This window comes from Entelurus aequoreus, linkage group LG12 (assembly GCF_033978785.1).
Source record: "Entelurus aequoreus isolate RoL-2023_Sb linkage group LG12, RoL_Eaeq_v1.1, whole genome shotgun sequence".
Taxonomy (NCBI): Eukaryota; Metazoa; Chordata; class Actinopteri; order Syngnathiformes; family Syngnathidae; genus Entelurus; species Entelurus aequoreus.
In genome coordinates, this window is record NC_084742.1 from 49,754,339 (window position 1) to 49,773,866 (window position 19,528).

The 19,528-nt window shown below is 38.9% G+C and overlaps 1 protein-coding gene across 2 annotated transcripts in view; it reads right to left on the bottom strand.

The window, feature by feature from the left end:
• Positions 1 to 791: 791 nt before the first annotated feature.
• The window catches only part of trmt10a (tRNA methyltransferase 10A), a 23,381-nt gene continuing 4,644 nt past the window's right edge, over positions 792 to 19,528 (bottom strand). Inside the window, exons 2-7 of one of the 2 annotated variants that reach the window (XM_062067040.1) lie at positions 18,814 to 18,988; positions 18,671 to 18,742; positions 12,731 to 12,805; positions 7,342 to 7,491; positions 7,159 to 7,264; positions 792 to 1,146 (exon numbers count right to left, since the gene is read on the bottom strand). In XM_062067040.1, coding sequence (XP_061923024.1) covers positions 977 to 1,146; positions 7,159 to 7,264; positions 7,342 to 7,491; positions 12,731 to 12,805; positions 18,671 to 18,742; positions 18,814 to 18,988 — 748 coding nt within the window. In that variant the 3' untranslated portion in view covers positions 792 to 976. The remainder of the gene's footprint in view (positions 1,147 to 7,158; positions 7,265 to 7,341; positions 7,492 to 12,730; positions 12,806 to 18,670; positions 18,743 to 18,813; positions 18,989 to 19,528) is intronic. The other variant, XM_062067041.1, reaches the window with a different exon arrangement.

The window sequence follows — 19,528 nt, forward strand, 5'->3', positions numbered from 1 at the left end:
TATAAACTCAAGTTTATGAGTTTGAACATCAAATATCTTGTCTTTGTAGTGCATTCAATTGAATATGGGTTGAAAAGGATTTGCAAATCATTGTATTCCGTTTATATTTACATCTAACACAATTTCCCAACTCATATGGAAACGGGATTTGTAGAAGGAGCAGAGGGCCCGGACACCCAGAGCTCCCAGTCTACGCAGGAGGCCGCCCCCCCACACACACACAGCCGAGAGTCCGCCCCTGTCAAACAATGCCAGTGCCTGCCCGCCCCAACCCAACTCTGCGGAGTCCACACAAGCAACCCCATGCAAAAAACTGCACAGCCCCCATGCCCAGCGCAAACTCTGCATCTCAGCTATCCACACAAACAAGTCCCGGACAGAGAACAAAGCCTCTCAACGGGGGAAGTCAACACATCCCGCCCACATGTCAGCACCCAAGCCAGCCAGTACCGACCAATCCCAGCCCCCCGACCACTCCAACCCAACACAGCAACGCCAAAAACACAAAAAAAGTTACTAATTAAAAAGTAATGTTAGAAAAAAAGTCATATATTTCCAACTTAATTCCAATATTGTAGTGTTTTTTCTGTGAATTTTTGGGGAAAAAAATAAAAAAATTCTGACTTTGAATTTACTCTAACATATTTGATATTTGTAATTTTTTAAAAGGTAAGATTTTAGTTTTTTTCCATCACAAAAGAAAAATACAAATAAATACCTTGCTTACTTGTCTCAAAACATGATTTCACATTTTTATTAAAATAATACCTTTTCTCAGTACCAGAAACAACTTCATTCCATTCAATTTTATTTTAAATGAATCAGATTCGGCTCCAAACCAAAGTATAAAAGAAAGCACAAGAGTTAGTTTTGCCCAAGAAAGTAATCAAAAATGAAATTAGAAATGAAATGTAATTACATTAAAATAAAAGAGTCAAACTAAAGTAGAAAGACTAATTAAATAGCAACTCATATTTTATATTTCATTGTCAGATTCGCCATCTTGTTCTTCTTCCTGATTGGCTCTTTCTCCTTCTTCTTCTCCTTTCTGCTCGAAGGCGGTTGCTCCTTTTCTAGGAGGTAACACAGAGAAGAAGGCCTCCGCCCAGCTGCCTTTCTCCAAAAATGCCAGGATAATCTCAAAAACTGACAAAAAGTGCGACAAAACAAAGTTGCGTAAAGTTAGCCCTACAAGATAATATGAAATTTTAGGACGATCTACCTTGAAAATGTAGAAAAAGCACATATAAACAAATCCAGACCACGTGTACAGTAAGTAAAAATAAGGCTTGATGCAATGTTTTTGTCCAAAACGTGTACAAATTCTGGTTTTACTAGTTTACATAAATCTGTTAATTATGTCACCGTTCATTAATATGCTAACTTATTTGGCTAAGTCTTTACATGGAACTTTAAAGAAAAAAAAAATGGTGTCTTTTTTTTTTTTTTTTTTTTTTTTTTACAAGGTTATAGCAAAATATCGGATTTAGTATTTTGACACCGTTTACAATGAAAAAGGTAAAAAATACACACTAAATGTTGTGGCAAGGCCAATTCGCTGAAGGACCGCAATGAAGTAACGCAAATGTTAATTATTATACAAATCCTCTGTATGCAAATCTTGTCATGTTAAAAGTATTGCAACAAACTATTAGATATATTCATGAATAATTTATGAATAAAAACAAAGGCAGACTGAACTAAACTCATCTCTCAAGTTACTATGCTAACAATCGCTATCAAATAACACAAACGTCCGTCACAATCCAATTACAATAGTTACATGTACAGTAGATCAGTATGCTAACATACGACAACAAAATATCAAGTCACATATTTGTTGATTCTGAAAAAGCAAAAACTTAAATTGTAACACAACTATCTTGCCTGACAAAAGCAAGCTCAACAGATTTGTCATCGGAAATGGTATAAAATTATTTCAAGTTTGAAATAATGTTTTGTTGTTTTAGCCGTTTTAGTGGCAACTTTTCTAAACAACATGGTTACAGTTCTTGTGTTAATGCTAAAAATGTTGAAACTTTAAACTAAGACCATGTCTTCTTAAAGCTATGCGGTGTTCCAGACCTGCCACACACCTGAGGTTTATTGAAGATGCAAGATAGACCGTTTTTTTGTGTGAAAGAAAACACAAAAGGACGTAAAATCATGTGAAACTACCCTCAACTCCAAAGAATTCAAGTGCAACCTTGAGGGCTTTGACTGAAAGCACCAGGGCCTAAGCTTGCGTACGCACAAAAACCTGACGTAGGCCCTTTTTCCCGGCAAAGTTGAGATGTATCAAGAGTGAACTGGACGTGGAAATGTGTGCTGCGTCACGCCAATGTCATAATACACGTGAACACATTTCTACAGGCTGTGGATACTTTGGCAACACACAGTGGTTGTTCGGAGGTGGTTGCAGCACACTGGCACATGAGATGGTGGACGAATGGCCTCTCTTTGTGTCACATACGGCTACTACCGCAAGAAGCCCTCCTGTGTTGTAATAATAAATTGAGTAATCAAACAAGAGTCAAAATTTCCCGTATCCTTTTTGATGTGCTGGCTTGTTTAAATGGAAAAGATTGCAAACCAAATAGGACATAATTTTCAAATGAAACTAATCTGCCTGTGAGCAGGCTACTGAACACATTTTGTGGCAAGTTACACCAATTATATTTATATTGGGGAAATTAGGGTCGCCCACTTCTTCTAAAGTTTTACGTGTCATTGCAATGACCATCTTTTCAAGCGCTACTTTTATCGCCGGTACGTTCGCCTGTTCTAGTTTGTTCGCTTGAAACACAACAAAGAAGAAGTACCTCCTCTTGATTGGTAAGCGTGCACAGATCTGAGGCACTTGACCTCATTTCAATGTGATTTGCCTATTTATAAGGGGGTGTGGCTTGGGTCTGGTCTGAAGGGGCCTACCCAAGCAAACATCTGCGGTCAATTCCACACTGATTGGGATTGTAAAAAAGAAATGTATTTGGATTAGTGCATGTGCACACTTTAATTCATCTGAATTTGTTCATGCGTACGCTGTTTTCTGGATTTGAACGTATGACCATTTTTTGTAGGAAATCCAAGCAACTCTTAAAACATGAGGCCCCTGGGCTTGGTCTTTAGGCCCTTGCCTTCTTACCAGTGTTTATCTAAAATCGAAGGTGGGCTGCTTTCTGAACCAGTCCTGTATACACACAGGAAATAATGTTTTACAAGCCGACCAATCACAGCCTTTACAGTCTGCAAGGTTCAATATTTCGTAGGTGCACGTCAAGCAATGAATGAGGGTTTGCTGTCAAAATGCAGGGGGCCGCACATTTCTACGTCAAGTTCACTCTTGATACATTGAGCGATTGACCTTTTGGTGGTTTGGCTGTGCTCGACATTGTCATCAAAGCTAAGTGCTATCTTTCTTGTTGTGTGCTTCTAAATGCTTTTTTGCCTTCTTTAGCCTTTCTGCAACACATCTTTTAGTCTTATCAAGCACCTTCTCTTTTTGTTTCACCGTTTCACTTTCAGCTAGCTAGCTGTTAAACGTGCGGAGCTAAGCTAGCCCCAGTCCAAAGCCCCCGCTCCGAAGACAGCAAGAACTTGACTAGGAAAAAACGTGAGTATGGCTTTGTGTACTTAATGCATGGTTCTGAAGGATAGGTTGTGCCTGCTATAGGTACGCGTCCGCCAGTTAGAGCAGAATAACAAAGTAACTTTCGATGCCGTGGACACGCTTACTAGCATTAACCGTAGTCAGCTAACTTGCCCAGTTTGTGGCAGCCCTAAGCGGCCTACAGCCGGTTATGACGCATAACATACAGTGTAGGACCCGTTAGCTAGTCCTACACTCCAGTTAACTCCCTACCACGCCTTAGTCATAGGGGACTCCATCACCTGGAACATACAGCTTAGTAAACCAGCAATGGTAATGTGTATCCTGTGGGCTAGAGCTCCTGACAATGAAGTTAATATTAGGGAGCAGACTCGAAAGAGGCCTGAACACTTACGACAGCCTAACCACACCACTAGCTACGCGAACATAGTTGTACATGCCGGCTCCAATGACACTAGGATGAGACAGAGATTACAAAGAGCAACATAGCTAGGACTTGTAAATTCGCTATGAAAATGGCTCGGAATCGAGTAATTGTCTCCGGACCCTGCCTGCGAGAGGCAATGATGAGCGATACAGCAGATTAGTCTCGCTTAAAGGCCTACTGAAATGACATTTTTTTATTTAAACAGGGATAGCAGATCCATTCTATGTGTCATACTTGATCATTTTGCGATATTGCCATATTTTTGCTGAAAGGATTTAGTATAGAACAACGACGATAAAGTTTGCAACTTTTGGTCTCTGATAAAAAAAACCTTGCCCCTACCGGAAGTAGCGTAACGACACCGGGGGAAGGACTGCTCATATTTTCCTATCGTTTACACCAGTAGCGAGAGAGATTCGGACCGAGAAAGCGACGATTACCCCATTAATTTGAGCGAGGATGAAAGATTCGTGGATGAGGAACGTGAAAGTGAAGTAGTAGCGTGCAGTGCAGAACGTATCTTTTTTCGCTCTGACCGTAACTTAGGTACAAGGGTTCATTGGATTCCACACTCTCTCCTTTTTCTATTGTGGATCACGAATTTGTATTTTAAACCACCTCGGATACTATATCCTCTTGAAAATGAGAGTCGAGAACGCGAAATGTACATTCACAGTGACTTTTATCTCCACGACAATACATCGATGGAGCTCTTTAGCTACTGAGCTAACGTGATAGTATCTGGCTTTACTACATATAGAAACAAAACAAATAAGTCCCTGACTCGAAGGATAGACAGAAGATCAACAATACTACCAAACTCTGGACATGTAAATAAACGGTTAATGCTTTCCAGCTTGGCGAAGCTTAATAATGCTGTTGCTAACGACGCCATTTAAGCTAACTTAGCTACGGAACCTCGACAGAGCTATGCTAAAAACATTAGCCAGCTCTCATCTACTCATCACGACCCGTGCTCACCTGCGTACCAGCGATCGACGGTACGACGAAGGACTTCACCCGATCACCGATGCGGTTGGCGGCCCGGAGACGGAGGAAGTCAAGGTGACGTCGTTCGGCTAGCGCGTCTGCTATCCTCAAAGTGCTCCTGGTTGTGTTGCTGTAGTCCGCCGCTAATACACTGATCGCACCTACAGCTTTCTTCTTTGCAGTCTCCATTGTTCATTAAACAAATTGCAAAAGATTAACCAACACAGATGTCCAGAATACTTCACTCTCACGTACCTCATCCACAAATCTTTCATCCTCGCTCAAATTATTGGGGTAATCGTCGCTTTCTCGGTCCGAATCGCTCTCGCTGCTGGTGTAAACAATGGGGAAATGTGAGGAGCCCTTCAACCTGCGACGTCATGCTACTTCCGGTACAGGCAAGGCTTTTTTTTTTATCAGCGACCAAAAGTTGCGAACTTTATCGTCGATGTTCTCTACTAAATCCTTTTAGCAAAAATATGGCAATATCGCGAAATGATCAAGTATGACATCGTGATCATGATCGTTTTGTAGATAATTGGCCCTCTTTGGAGGGCAAACCGGGCCTGCTGAGAATGGACAGCCTTCACCCTAACCAGGAAGGTGCCATCAAGATTCCAAAGAGCATAGATTACTGTTTGAGTCTCACTTAACTAACTACACTAGAGCAGGCTGGGACACATATATACGCTGCCGCTAGGTGACATCATACGTCATACGTTAATTTTCAATGTTATGCTGATGACACCCAACTCTACATGCCCCTAAAGCTGACCATCACGCCAGATTGTAGTCATCTGGAGACGTGTCTTAAAGAAATTAAACAATGGATTTCCAGCAACTTTTTGCAACTTAACGCTAAGAAAACGAAAATGTTGATTATAGTTTCCCTACTGGCAAAAATTATAGAGATACTACCTCAGTAGAAGATTGGAAATCCCACCTCAAAACTAATTTACATACTTTAGCCTTTAAATAGACCCCTGTTTAGACCCGTTTACCTGGCGCTTTACTTTTCTGCTCTGCCCGCCTCTCCTGCATGGAGAGGTTACCAGGGGGCCACGGATCATCTCTATGCATCAGTTGCTGACGTCTTAGCGTTGTTGACTTTTCTACACGAAAGAAGACCTCCTACGACCCAATGGACTGCATGAATGTAATAATTCAATAACTTTACCAACTTGGAATCTATTGCAGCCCAGGAGAGAGGTCCCCACATTTGTAGCCCCTTCACAAGGTTTCTACTTTAGTTTCTCCCATGTTGGGATTTTAGAGTTTTTTCCTTGCCAGGATGTGGGTTCAGAGCAGGGGATGTTGTTGTGGCTTGTAAAGCCCTTTGAGACACCTCTGATTAAGGGCTATACAAATAAACGTTGATTGATTGATTGATACATCTCAACGTTGCCATGAAAAAGGGCGTACGCCACGTTTTTGTGTGTAAGCAAACTTAATACATGAGGCCACTGGTATTTCTTTTTCTCTTAATATTACAACATCATCTTACACTTTTCTTGTATACTACAGCTTTACAAGCATTTATAATACCTATAATTACCCTATTGTTATGTCACGTAAAATAAAATTAAAATTCTCGTAAAATTCAAACTTAAAGCTTAAATCAAATGTCACTTAATTTCTCAAGAGTTTTATTTCCTTAATGTCACAAAATAAAAACATTTTCTCATAGTTTTAGTATTTATTCTTGTATATTGCAATATAATTCTGATTTTAAAGATTATCTAATATTTCATTCAAAAATGTATTGCAATATTAGGACTTTTTTCTAACCTATTACAACCTTATTCTGGAGTACATTTAGATCATAAGTGTTTAAAAAATACAGGATTTCATTATATTATGACTTACTGTAATGGAACCAAATTCTCGTAAAATTACAAGGTTAAGATTTAATTCCCTGACAATTTTTTTTCTCTTATATATTGAGACATTACTTATTACTACTGAAACTTATGAGAGAGAATTATCACTTTGTCGTTACAATGGAATGAAAGCAAATATAAATAATGTCAAGGTATTCAGCCTAGCTTTTAATTATCTATGTTTAACCATCTTAGAAAACTAATCGATAAATCTTATCTTGTTTTTCATAGCTATCCTCTGCGAGCCTTACCGTGGTTTACTGCTAGAACTTTCCGACTCTTCATCTGGACGAAGTTGCTCAAAGGGAGCTGGGCGTGATTGATACCTTGTACCTTGGCCCTCTCAAAAGTGATGCCCTAAAAACAAAAGACAAAAAAAACAACTAAATCCTCATGTTTTTTTAAATTGTATGTGTGTATTTTAAACTATAGACCTTATGATGGTTGTGGTCCACTAGTCCACCAATAACATAGGCCTTTGTGGGGTCCAGCTCGGTTAGGACGTTGGGGGAGTCCGACGTCAGGTAGACCAGTTCTTCCTTTGCTACAACGTCGCTATAGTGTTCAGATTTAATGGTAATGTCCTGCAGAGGGAAACCTTATAAGTGAGGACGGGTTATCGAAAGTCCTATAGTTCCATAATGGCACCGGTGTGCTGTGTAAACGGTAGTAACCAGACTTTAAAAAAAGTGGTTATCATTGCCCCCTTTTTTGTGCTAAATGAATACAGCCTCAACAAACTGCAACACGTATTTGAAGGTAATACTGTACAAGTAATGTCTTGTAAATAATGTAGCATACCAACTAAAACATAGAGTCTGTTGCTCTTGTCAAACTTTATTGCTGACCTTAAAAACATATTATTTAACATTGTATTCATGTTATTTAAATACAAACCCCGTTTCCATATGAGTTTGGTAATTGTGTTAGATGTAAATATAAACGGAATACAATGATTTACAAATCATTTTCAACCCATATTCAGTTGAATATGCAACAAAAACAACATATTTGATGTTCAAACTGATGAACAATTTTTTTTGTGCAAATAATCATTAACTTTAGAATTTGATGCCAGCAACACGTGACAAAGAAGTTGGGAAAGGTGGCAATAAATACTGATAAAGTTGAGGAATGCTCATCAAACACGTATTTGGAACATCCCACAGGTGAACAGGCAAATTGGGAACAGGTGGGTGCCATGATTGGGTATAAAAGTAGATTCCATTAAATGCTCAGTCATTCACAAACAAGGATGGGGCGAGGGTCAACACTTTGTCAACAAATGCGTGAGCAAATTGTTGAACAGTTTAAGAAAAACCTTTCTCAACCAGCTATTGCAAGGAATTTAGGGATTTCACCATCTACGGTTCGTAATATCATCAAAGGGTTCAGAAAATCTGGAGAAATCACTGCACGTAAGCAGCTAAGCCTGTGACCTTCGATCCCTCAGGCTGTACTGCATCAACAAGCGACATCAGTGTGTAAAGGCATACTTGCCAACCTTGAGACCTCCGATTCCGGGAGGTGGGGGGCGGGGGTGGGGTGGGGCGTGGTTGGGGGTGTGGTTAAGAGGGTAGGAGTATATTTACAGCTAGAATTCACCAACTCGAGTATTTCATATATATATATATATATATATATATATATATATATATATATATATTTATTTTATTATACATATAAATAAAATAAATACTTGAATTTCAGTGTTCCGGAGGCTATCCAGTAGATGGCAGTATTGTCCTGTTTAAGAGTGTCACAACATTGCTGTTTACGGCAGACAAACTGCTTTACGGTAGACGAAAACGTGACTGCTGTTGTTGTGTGTTGTTACCGCGCTGGGAGGACGTTAATGAAACTGCCTAACAATAAACCCACATAAGAAACCAAGAACTCGCCCTCGATCATTCTACAGTTATAACGTGGGCAGGCACGCTGTGGGAAAGCGGACGTGAAAACAGACTGTCGCCGCTGTCCCCACTCAAGTGCGCATTCATGGCTGAATTCCGGGAGATTTCCGGGAGAAAATTTCTTCCGGGAGGTTTTCGGGAGAGGCGCTGAATTCCAGGAGTCTCCCTTGATAATCCGGGAGGGTTGGAAAGTATGAAGGATATCACCACATGGGCTCAGGAACACTTCAGAAACCCACTGTCAGTAACTACAGTTGGTCGTTACATCCATACGTGCAAGTTAAAACTCTCCTATGCAAGGCGAAAACCGTTTATCAACAACACCCAGAAACACAGTCAGCTTCGCTGGGCCTGAGCTCATCTAAGATGGACTGATACAAAGTGGAAAAGTGTTCTGTGGTGTGACGAGTCCACATTTCAAATTGTAATTGGAAACTGTGGACGTCGTGTCCTCCGGACCAAAGAGGAAAAGAACCATCCGGATTGTTATAGGCGCAAAGTTGAAAAGCCAGCATCTGTGATGGTATGGCGGTGTATTAGTGCCCAAGACATGGGTAACTTACACATCTGTGAAGGCGCCATTAATGCTGAAAGTTACATACAGCTTTTGGAGCAACATATGTTGCCATCCAAGCAACGTTACCATGGACACCCCTGCTTATTTCAGCAAGACAATGCCAAGCCACGTGTTACATCAACGTGGCTTCATAGTAAAAGAGTGCGAGTACTAGACTGGCCTGCCTGTAGTACAGACCTGTCTCCCATTGAAAATGTGTGGCGCATTATGAAGCCTAAAATACCACAACGGAGACCCCCGGACTGTTGAACAACTTAAGCTGTACATCAAGCAAGAATGGGAAAGAATTCCACCTGATAAAAACTTAAAAAATGTGTCTCCTCAGTTCCCAAACGTTTACTGAGTGTTGTTAAAAGTAAAGGCCATGTAACACAGTTGTGAACATGCCCTTTCCCAACTACTTTGGCACGTGTTGCAGCCATGAAATTCTATGTTAATTATTATTTGCAAAAAATAAATAAAGTTTATGAGTTTGAACATCAAATATCTTGTCTTTGTAGTGCATTCAATTGAATATGGGTTGAAAAGGATTTGCAAATCATTGTATTCCGTTTATATTTACATCTTACACAATTTCCCAACTCATATGGAAACGGGGTTTGTATATGACATGCAGTGGTGTGCCGTCAGGTCCAGGAAGGCCTTCTCTGCTGGCCTAACATAACCAGAAATCATAAAGATAAAAGTAATTTTTCATTTACTTTCCCTAAATATCTAAAAGTATTCATATTCCCTTCATGTCATATTATGCTCCTTCCAGCGCTGTTGTTTTTAGTTTAGAGTTTTTATCCAATCAGAATTGAGCTAGATTATGTTGCCATGCTGTACCAAATCTGCCACAGGCCTTCAGATTCAGCAATGCTGGCGAACGGGGACATACAGTGACAGACAGTTGCGATAGCCAATCAGATCACGCGTTGTTGTCAGTAAGGCCTTCTAGATGGCCTAAGGCAGATATATAGTAATGTTATGAGCCAGGTAGGGCTGGGCGATATATCGAATATACTCGTCATATCGCGGGTTTGTCTCTGTGTGATATGCAAAATGACTATATCGTGATATTCAAGTTTACGTTCTCACGCAGTTGCTTTTAGCTGCGGGCACTACACTACAGGCGTTTCTCACTCTATCTTGTCTCTCCTTCTCACAGAGACGGGAAACTAGCGCACCTTCTTACATACATCACATACTGTCGCGTCATACGCCCTCGCTGAGCAGAGAGGTAGCAGCATGGGTAACGTTAGCTGTGATGCTAGCGGTGCGGTGCGAGTGGTAATACAAGAGAAAGAAGGTGCAAATCTGGTAACAAATGAAGGAAGAATAATTCATTCCCAAGAAAAACAGCATGGGGTCCATCGTCTGGCGGTGGTTTGGCTTCAAGCGGGAATATGTTGAACAGACAACCGTAATATGTCAAGTATGCGGCAAAAGCGTTGCTACAAAAAGTAGCACCACTGCTAATGTGTAGCATCATTTGAAAAGTCACCCGCTAGAGAATGAAGAGTGCTTAAAACTCCGCATGTCAATATCTCCGGCCGGTGCCACACCAACAAAATGCCCAAGCAACAATTTCCAGATCAACACCGTATGAAACAAATAGTCAACAACAGAAGGAGATAACGTCTGCAGTAACCTACCACATAGCGATGGACATACACTATTTGATTTCCTATTATGCAGCTCATTTATATTTGACAGTTATTGAAATATCTTGTGTGACATCATGCACAAAAGTGCACTTTATTTGTTTTAAACTATTGTAGTGGCGTTCTGTACAAAAAGTGCACTTTAATTTTGTGTTGTTTTGATATGTCATCTTAGTGACATCATGCACAAAAGTGCACTAATAGGTTGTTTTAAAGTGTCTCTGACAATCTTGCACTTTCTATTTTGGAAATGACAATGTTTGTGCCACTGCTTAATAAGTGTTTAATAAATACAGTTTTGGTAAATTGACTTAGTTGTGATTTCCCTCTCTGCATGAAAGTTTAAAATTAGCATATATTAATGCAGTATGAACAAGAATGTTTTAATGTAGACATATAGAATCATCATACTGGTGTGATTATATGCATCAAGTGTTAATTAAGGCTAAGGCAAAATATCGAGATGTATATTGTGTATCGTGACATGGCCTAAAAATAGAGATATTAATAAAAGGCCATATCACCCAGCCCTAGAGCCAGGTAACATAAGAACTGCCTTACCCAGCATGCCACAGTAGTAAAGAGCATGCGGCAGTGGGATGTTTTGGATAAACACGCTATGGAGTAAACTTTAAGAAGTCAGCCAACACTCCTCGTCTGCATCTTTTGTAATTAGACAAGACAACACAAATATTTGCAAGGCCATTTTCAAGAAGGATATTTAAAGAGAAACGACATCTTGTGAGACCATCTCGGCCAACCCCGGAAGCGAGCTCAGCTGTCGATGAAATGTGAGTTCAGATATTTTATTTCTTTATTTTTTCACGTTTAAAATGTTTTTTGCAATTTAAATTTTGACAGTACCACATAAGATATGTTTTAATTGCTGATGCGGGTTTAATGATTTTTAAATGCGCCAAAAAATAACCAGTTTTGTACAATGACCAGTAGGGCGTAAATGTTTTCCTGTATAGTATTTCTCCAGCAATGGTCATGTGGTGACATAAATTATGGTATTTTGAGAGGTAATCATTGAAGTCGGACATCACTGAAGGCCTAGATGGGAAACGCACAGCCCCCCACTGATGACTTTAACAGGGAGTGAACTCGCATGATGTCACATCTTGCAGATGTGAAACTCTTGTTTTGCCTTCATCATTAAAAACACAAACATTTATAAATTAAAACGGAAGAAGATAAACATATTCAAACACTCAATAATGTGTCGCTTAAAAAGCTAAATCAATATTTAAAATTTCTTCTGGCAAGAAAAGTATGGAAGAGTGTGTATTTTATCTTTTGAATAAATATTTGAGTGTGTGTATAAGTACCTTTTAAGCACATTCAACGGTAACGTGATAATAATGATAGTGGTGCGTTGAAAGGTTTGTTGTAATGTGTGCCACTTCCACAATACTACAGGTCAGTCACAATAACACTGCTGTAGTTTGCTCTTTTAAGCTCCAAAGTCAGGGACAGCTGCTTATAAAAACTCAGCTATGTTTCCTCTGTGTGAGACTCGAAAAGGGGGACAAGTTTCTTCCCTGTGCCGGCGAGACAGCTTTTCTCTTAAAAGAGAAATATTGTCACATTTGAAATCTCATTAGATCTTGAGTCATACTCCTAGTTAATAGTAATGAAATTTATAAGGACATAATTGGACCAAAAGGCAGGAAAAGCTGTTCACCTTCCAGTTGATCCAGCCTTTGTCCTTTTCGTCCATGCTCTGCTTGAGCTGTCCTCCGAGGCTCGTTAGATAAAACTGGACAAAAAAGAAACACATGCTAACGTTAGCTTGTCGCTCTACCGACTCCTCTCTGACAAAATAAAATATATAATATATGCTTATCTTTTTTTAAATTAAGGTCAACAAATTCTATTTTTGTAAAATCATGTTTTATCATGTCATTTATTTCTTATGATTTTTTTTAATTTATGATTTTTTTATCTTAATTACAACTTTTTGGGGGTACAGTAGTACGAATTTCTGAGTAAAATTAGAACAGAAACACATGTTTTATTATCTTGTGAATCGACGCAAGCCTTGTATTATTGCTACAGTATTTTTGTGAAATTACATGTTTTTTGTCTTTGTGTAAAATTACAACCTTACCTTACATAATAATAGAGGTGGACATTTTTGGCCACCTGACGATTCGATTACGATTCAGGAGATACAATTCGATTAAAAATCAATTATTGATGCATCTTTAGATCTACGTATATTGATGCAATTTTACATTTCTTATCGTTTCACTAAATAAGAATTTCCCATCACATTTGTTAAATTCATGGAAATGTGTGCGAAACTGGAACATAAGTGCCATATAATAAAGGAACTGTTCGGATCTCTCGGTGAGGTGGCTCACTGCAGTCAGACAAATTTTAGAACTGTCTGCATTACTTATTAACAATACAGAATATTAATAGACAAATAGTTGTTAAAACGAAACTACATAGGTAGTGGTAAAGGGGAACTGCACTTTTGTTGGAATTTTGCCTATAATTCACAATCCTTATGTACCGGTATTTATTTTTTTATGCATTGTAAATCTTAAATAAAAGGTAGCAATTGGTGGTTAACAATGCAGGTAATGGGGATCCCATCCAAACACTTTCGTCAACGTTTCATTTACATGATGTAAGTACAAACGTTTGTATATAAATACTATAGTAACAGGCACATTCATAATACCGTGTAGTATTTACATATTTCAGTCATTTTAAACATTACGGCGGCGAAGTGATTTCCCAGAGCACATCACAACGTTCGCTATTTCCTTTAACAAAAACAACTACTACTAATCATGACAGACTTCATGAGGGCCAACAACGATTACTTTGGGACAAACGCTGATGCAGTACGTTACATTTTTGAGCATGAATATACAGAGAATGAGCTACAAGTTTTAGAAGCTGGGTGATATGCAAATCCAGCTATTGTGAAACACTAAGCATCTTCTAGCTGTATTGCTAAGTGCTGAACAAGAAATACTAACTACGAACATAATAAAACAATTCCTTACTGTGCAATGCCTGCTCTCACTGGGATGCCGACTGATAGGATGTTTAAATCTTTCCCCATTAGATGATCAACATTAATGCTAGGTAAAGAATGCAAACGAGCATATTGTCTCATCTTCGTCGCAATGTCTCCCAGCTATAAATTTAATTTCAAAGTTGACCTTTTTCTCGGTTTATGGTCATTATGGCTGTTATTAAAAGTAGTTCCTTTGCGTTGGCTCTTATATAGACAAAGTTGCTAATACTTGGTTAATATGCAGGTTGGAGTATTATAGGCACTAGTTTATGGATGTTTTTTTAGAGGGCTTTAGAAGCGCAATGGATGACTGTGCCCGCCCACAGAGTTTTTTTTACATCAGGGTAGGAAAAAAATAGGACGATATTTACCGGTAATAAAAACAAAGGCAAGTTGACTAAGACGATAACCAAATTAACTAACAATTTAGTTAAGTATAAAAAAGAGCCTTAAAAGGTTGACAGAAATTAAATCCAATCATATTTAATTTTGTCTTGTCGATGGGTGGGACAAGTTGGGAGTACATCCAATCACAGCTCTACAACGGGTACATTGAAAGAGGGGTGGGGGTTGGTTACAAATGACAGCCAATCAAATGCTTTTCCTCTTCAGATGAGGAAGTCAGTGGTCCCCGCCAAAAACTAAACCAAAATGTGTGGCTTTAAAATGTTCCACATGGTAATATGTGTACAACTGGGATAAAGTGAGGAGGACACATTTCATTTTTATTGCTATGATGCTGTCAGCAGGCCAGTCATCGATGGTGTCATCACAACTGTAAGTTAAATTTATTATTTCTGCCGCATGAGCGTGCATCCCTCGCTAATCCTTCACTGCTGAGGCTTCGTCTGTCCACAACTGATTACTACGTCTAGACAAACACTTATTTTTATGGTTAAAGGCCTACTGAAACCAACTACTACCGACCACGCAGTCTGATAGTTTATATATCAATGATGAAATCTTAACATTGCAACACATGCCAATACGGCCGGATTAACTTATAAAGTGCAATTTTAAATTTCCCGCTAAACTTCCGGTTGAAAAACGTCTATGTATGATGACGTATACGCGTGACGTCACAAGTTAAACGGAAGTATTGGTACACCATTGAATCCAATACAAAAAAGCTCTGTTTTCATCTCAAAATTCCACAGTATTCTGGACATCTGTGTTGGTGAATCTTTTGCAATTTTTTTAATGAACAATGAAGACTGCAAAGAAGAATGTTGTAGGTGGGATCGGTGTATTAGCGGCTGGCTGTAGCAACACAACCAGGAGGACTTTGACTTGGATAGCAGACGCGCTAGCCGACGCTAGCCGCCGACCGCACGGATGATCGGGTGAAGTCCTTCGTCCTTCTGTCGATCGCTAAAACGCAGGTGAGCACTGGTGTTGATGAGCAGATAGAGGGCTGGCTGGCGTAGGTGGAGCGCTAATGTTTTTATCATAGCTCTGTGAGGTCCCGTTGCTAAGTTAGCTTCAATGGCGTCGTTAGCAACAGCATTTTTAAGCTTCGCCAAGCTGGAAATTATTAACCGTGTATTTACATGTCCACGGTTTAATAGTATTGTTGATCTTCTGTCTATCCTTCCAGTCAGTGGTTTATTTATTTTGTTTCTATCTGCATTTGAGCCCGATGCTATCACGTTAGCTCAGTAGCTAAAGAGCTTCGCCGATGTATTGTCGTGGAGATAAAAGTCACTGTGAATGTCCATTTCGCGTTCTCGACTCTCATTTTCAAGAGGATATAGTATCCGAGGTGGTTTAAAATACAAATCCGTGATCCACAATAGAAAAAGGAGAAAGTGTGGAATCCAATGAACCCTTGTACCTAAGTTACGGTCAGAGCGAAAAAAGATACGTCCTGCACTGCATTCTAGTCCTTCACTCTCACGTTCCTCATCCACAAATCTTTCATCCTCGCTCAAATTAATGGGATAATCGTCGCTTTCTCGGTCCGAATGTCTCTCGCTGCATTGTAAACAATGGGGAAATGTGAGCAGCTCTCCAGCCTGTGACGTCACACTACTTCCGGTAGGGGCAAGGCTTTTTTTTATCAGCGACCAAAAGTTACGAACTTTATCGTCGTTGTTCTCTACTAAATCCTTTCAGCAAAAATATGGCAATATCGCGAAATGATCAAGTATGACACATAGAATGGATCTGCTATCCCCGTTTAAATAAAAAAAATTCATTTCAGTAGGCCTTTAAACTGATTACGGTATTACATCTAAGACAAACACTTATAGGTGTGGTTAAACTGATTATTACATCCAAGACAAACACTTATACGTGTGGTTTTAAACTGAGTATTACATCAAAGACAAACACTTATACTTGCGGTTAAACTGATAATTACATCTAAGACAAACACATTTGTGGGTATTGTAACGATATGTGTTTGCAATTATTTAAGCCTTTATCGTGTCCCAAAAATGACAGAGTCAGCCATTACAGTGGTATTAATGAGATTGTAAAGGACTGTTGTTGATACAATGTTGATGTGCTAAAACCTCTTTGTTGTTTAAAAGCTACATACAATATTACTGTTATTTGTTCAAGCACATATTAAATGTTATTAGTGTTTGGATGTATTGTATTCATTCAATTAATGTATTCTTGATTGCCAAAAAAAGTGATTCAATCTAATACTTTGATATTGACACATTTCATTTGTGCACAAATTATTAGATTACTCGAAAGAGCGATACATATATTATGATAAAGTACATACTATACTGTTAACGTGTTAAAGTACCCTTTAAAAAGCTGTAATCTTCCCTGATTGTTGGCAAAGAGTGATTCAAAGTAATATTTTGATATTGACTCATCTCATCTGTGCATCTCCCTTAGGGTAGTCCAGTAATGTATGCACAGAAGAGATGTCTCAATATCAAAATATTAGTTTCAACCCTTTTGGCAACCAAGAATACATTGATTGAATGAATACATCTTTATTAATATGTATTATGTGCATGAATAAATAACAGAAATATTGTATGTAGCTTGTAAACCAATAGTTTTAGCACACCAACTAGGGATCAATAACAGTCCTTTACAATCGCAATAATACCATAAAAATGGTCAACTCTGTCATTTTTTGGACAAGATAAAGGCTTAAATCATTTGAAAACATATCGTTGCACAAACCACGAATAGAAGTGATTGTCCTACACGTAGTAATCAGTTGTGTACAGACGAAGTGCCAGCAGTGCAGCTTTAGCAAGCGTGCGCGCTCACGCAACAGGAATCTATTTTTGGCAGGGGCCACACCTGAAGAAATGTAATTCCGCCCCCCCCCCCCCCCCCCCCCCTAAATGTTTTACTACAGCCAGGTCTGTGTTCAATGAATGAAATGTAGCATATTGTTCAATAGTGTTGAATTTGGCATCTTCCGTTATATAGAATATAGCTATATAGAATATATATATATATATATATAGAATATATATAGAATATATATATATATATATATATATATATATATATATATATATATATATATATATATATATATATATATATATATATATATATATATATATATATATATAATATAGTTATAAAGAATATAGCTGGAAAAGTCTTTGAGAGTCCCGCCTTATTAAACATTTCAAAGTCTGCATGATTTTGAGGAAAAACCTAACTGTGATTTTTTTGCTACAAAATTGCGATTCGATTTGCGATTTTATATTTTATACACAAAATTTCATAAAACTGCAAAAATAATGACTGAAGGAATACTTTTAGACGGTCAATCAAAATATTCTGGTCTCAAGGTTCCACACATTCGAAAATGCAATCATTTTAAAAATATTTGTTTTTATGCAGACAGAACTTTGTCAACATCACGCTCTTAAACTGAAGAAATATTAGATTAAAACTTAACGGTGATTATATTGTAATCATAATAATTAATAATGCAAGTAACCATTTAAAAGGATCTACACTTTTATTTATCATTACTGTAGGATTGTTTACCATTGAACTGTCATCAGAAGGTAAATAACTTTGTTATCCTAAATGAATAAACAAAAAGATGGACTCATTTCCGTAAACGGAAATTTTACCTAAATACATATTCAACATATTAAAGTGCATTTTTTTCCCAGATGGAGAAATTAGTTCGGACGTTGTCTTTTTGTTTATTGCTATCACATGATCGTGACGGCATTTTTGCTCGTTCGTCCGTGTGGACGGGCTCATATCGCCCATCCCATTTGAAACTGAACTATTCCCACAACAGGACATTTGGCCTTATAATCTTTTTTCTCCGCCGAGGCAAAGATTGTTAATGACTGAAAAGAGGGGTCACTCTGTTCAATAAACGCGCTCAGATGCTGAGAGCGATGCGGAAAGTAAGACGTCTTAGTTCCGCTTTGGCTCAACAATTCTGATTGGCCAATATGTCTGTCACTCAGATGCAGTATCCATCTATCCACGTATTTTCTACCGCTTGTCCCTCCTGGGTTTACATAGGGGCTTGGAGCCTATCGCAGCTGCCCTAATGGACCATTGGCTCCCTCAATGCAGGGCCCACACAGATAGAATACGTTCAGTTCAGTTCAATAGGTACACACCCACCTGGACTGGACATAAGGCTCGTCGGTTCTCCGCATAGCACCTCTGAATCTGTTTGTGAAGCTTGTGGACATCCTGACAAGTACAAGATGGGCACATTTGTGAAGCAAATGTTCAGGAATCCTGCGAGATAACTACTCAGTTACCTTAATTAGCATAAGGTCATCAAAACTGCAGTCCACGACCAGCCTCAGCGAGCTCGGAGTGACATCTCTGCGAGGTCGTTTCCTGGCCCTGTGGTCTTCACTGTTGTTGTCCTCCTGATGAAGTTGTGTTTGTCTCTGTTGGCGACGCTGATCCTTCCTTTTTTTACGCTTCTCTCTGCAATATTCCAAATTAAAACATTACACCTTAAAGGGGCCATTTGCAACATTTACACAGATGCTTAGAGGGCGCCAACTTCCCAATGTATTTTACACAATATATCCTTCCCTCTTACGGCGTACGTACGTAACACATGCATGTGCAAGTTGTACCACCTGACCACTTATGTATGCGGTTCAGGCTCGCTGCCCGCCTGCACCACGTGACAGTTTCAGGACTCGGTTCAGATTTTGCCGGGAGATTTGACAACTCATAAAAATGCCACTGGAATCAAAGAATGCCGACAAACTGAACCCAAACTGGTTACCACTATGTCATGAATAGCTAACCTGTATTGGTGACGTCAGCAGACATTTGGCAGCATATTGGTTCGGGCATGCACATATTATTCCAAAAGACGTGGGTTCGATTCTTGGCAACGTCACTTCTCGAATGTATTTATCTCTATAAACATTAGAATTAATACAGTAACGCATCCTGTATTAATTATTTTCAACCAGCTACCAGAAATCAATAGCTGGAGGATGGAGAGTTTTT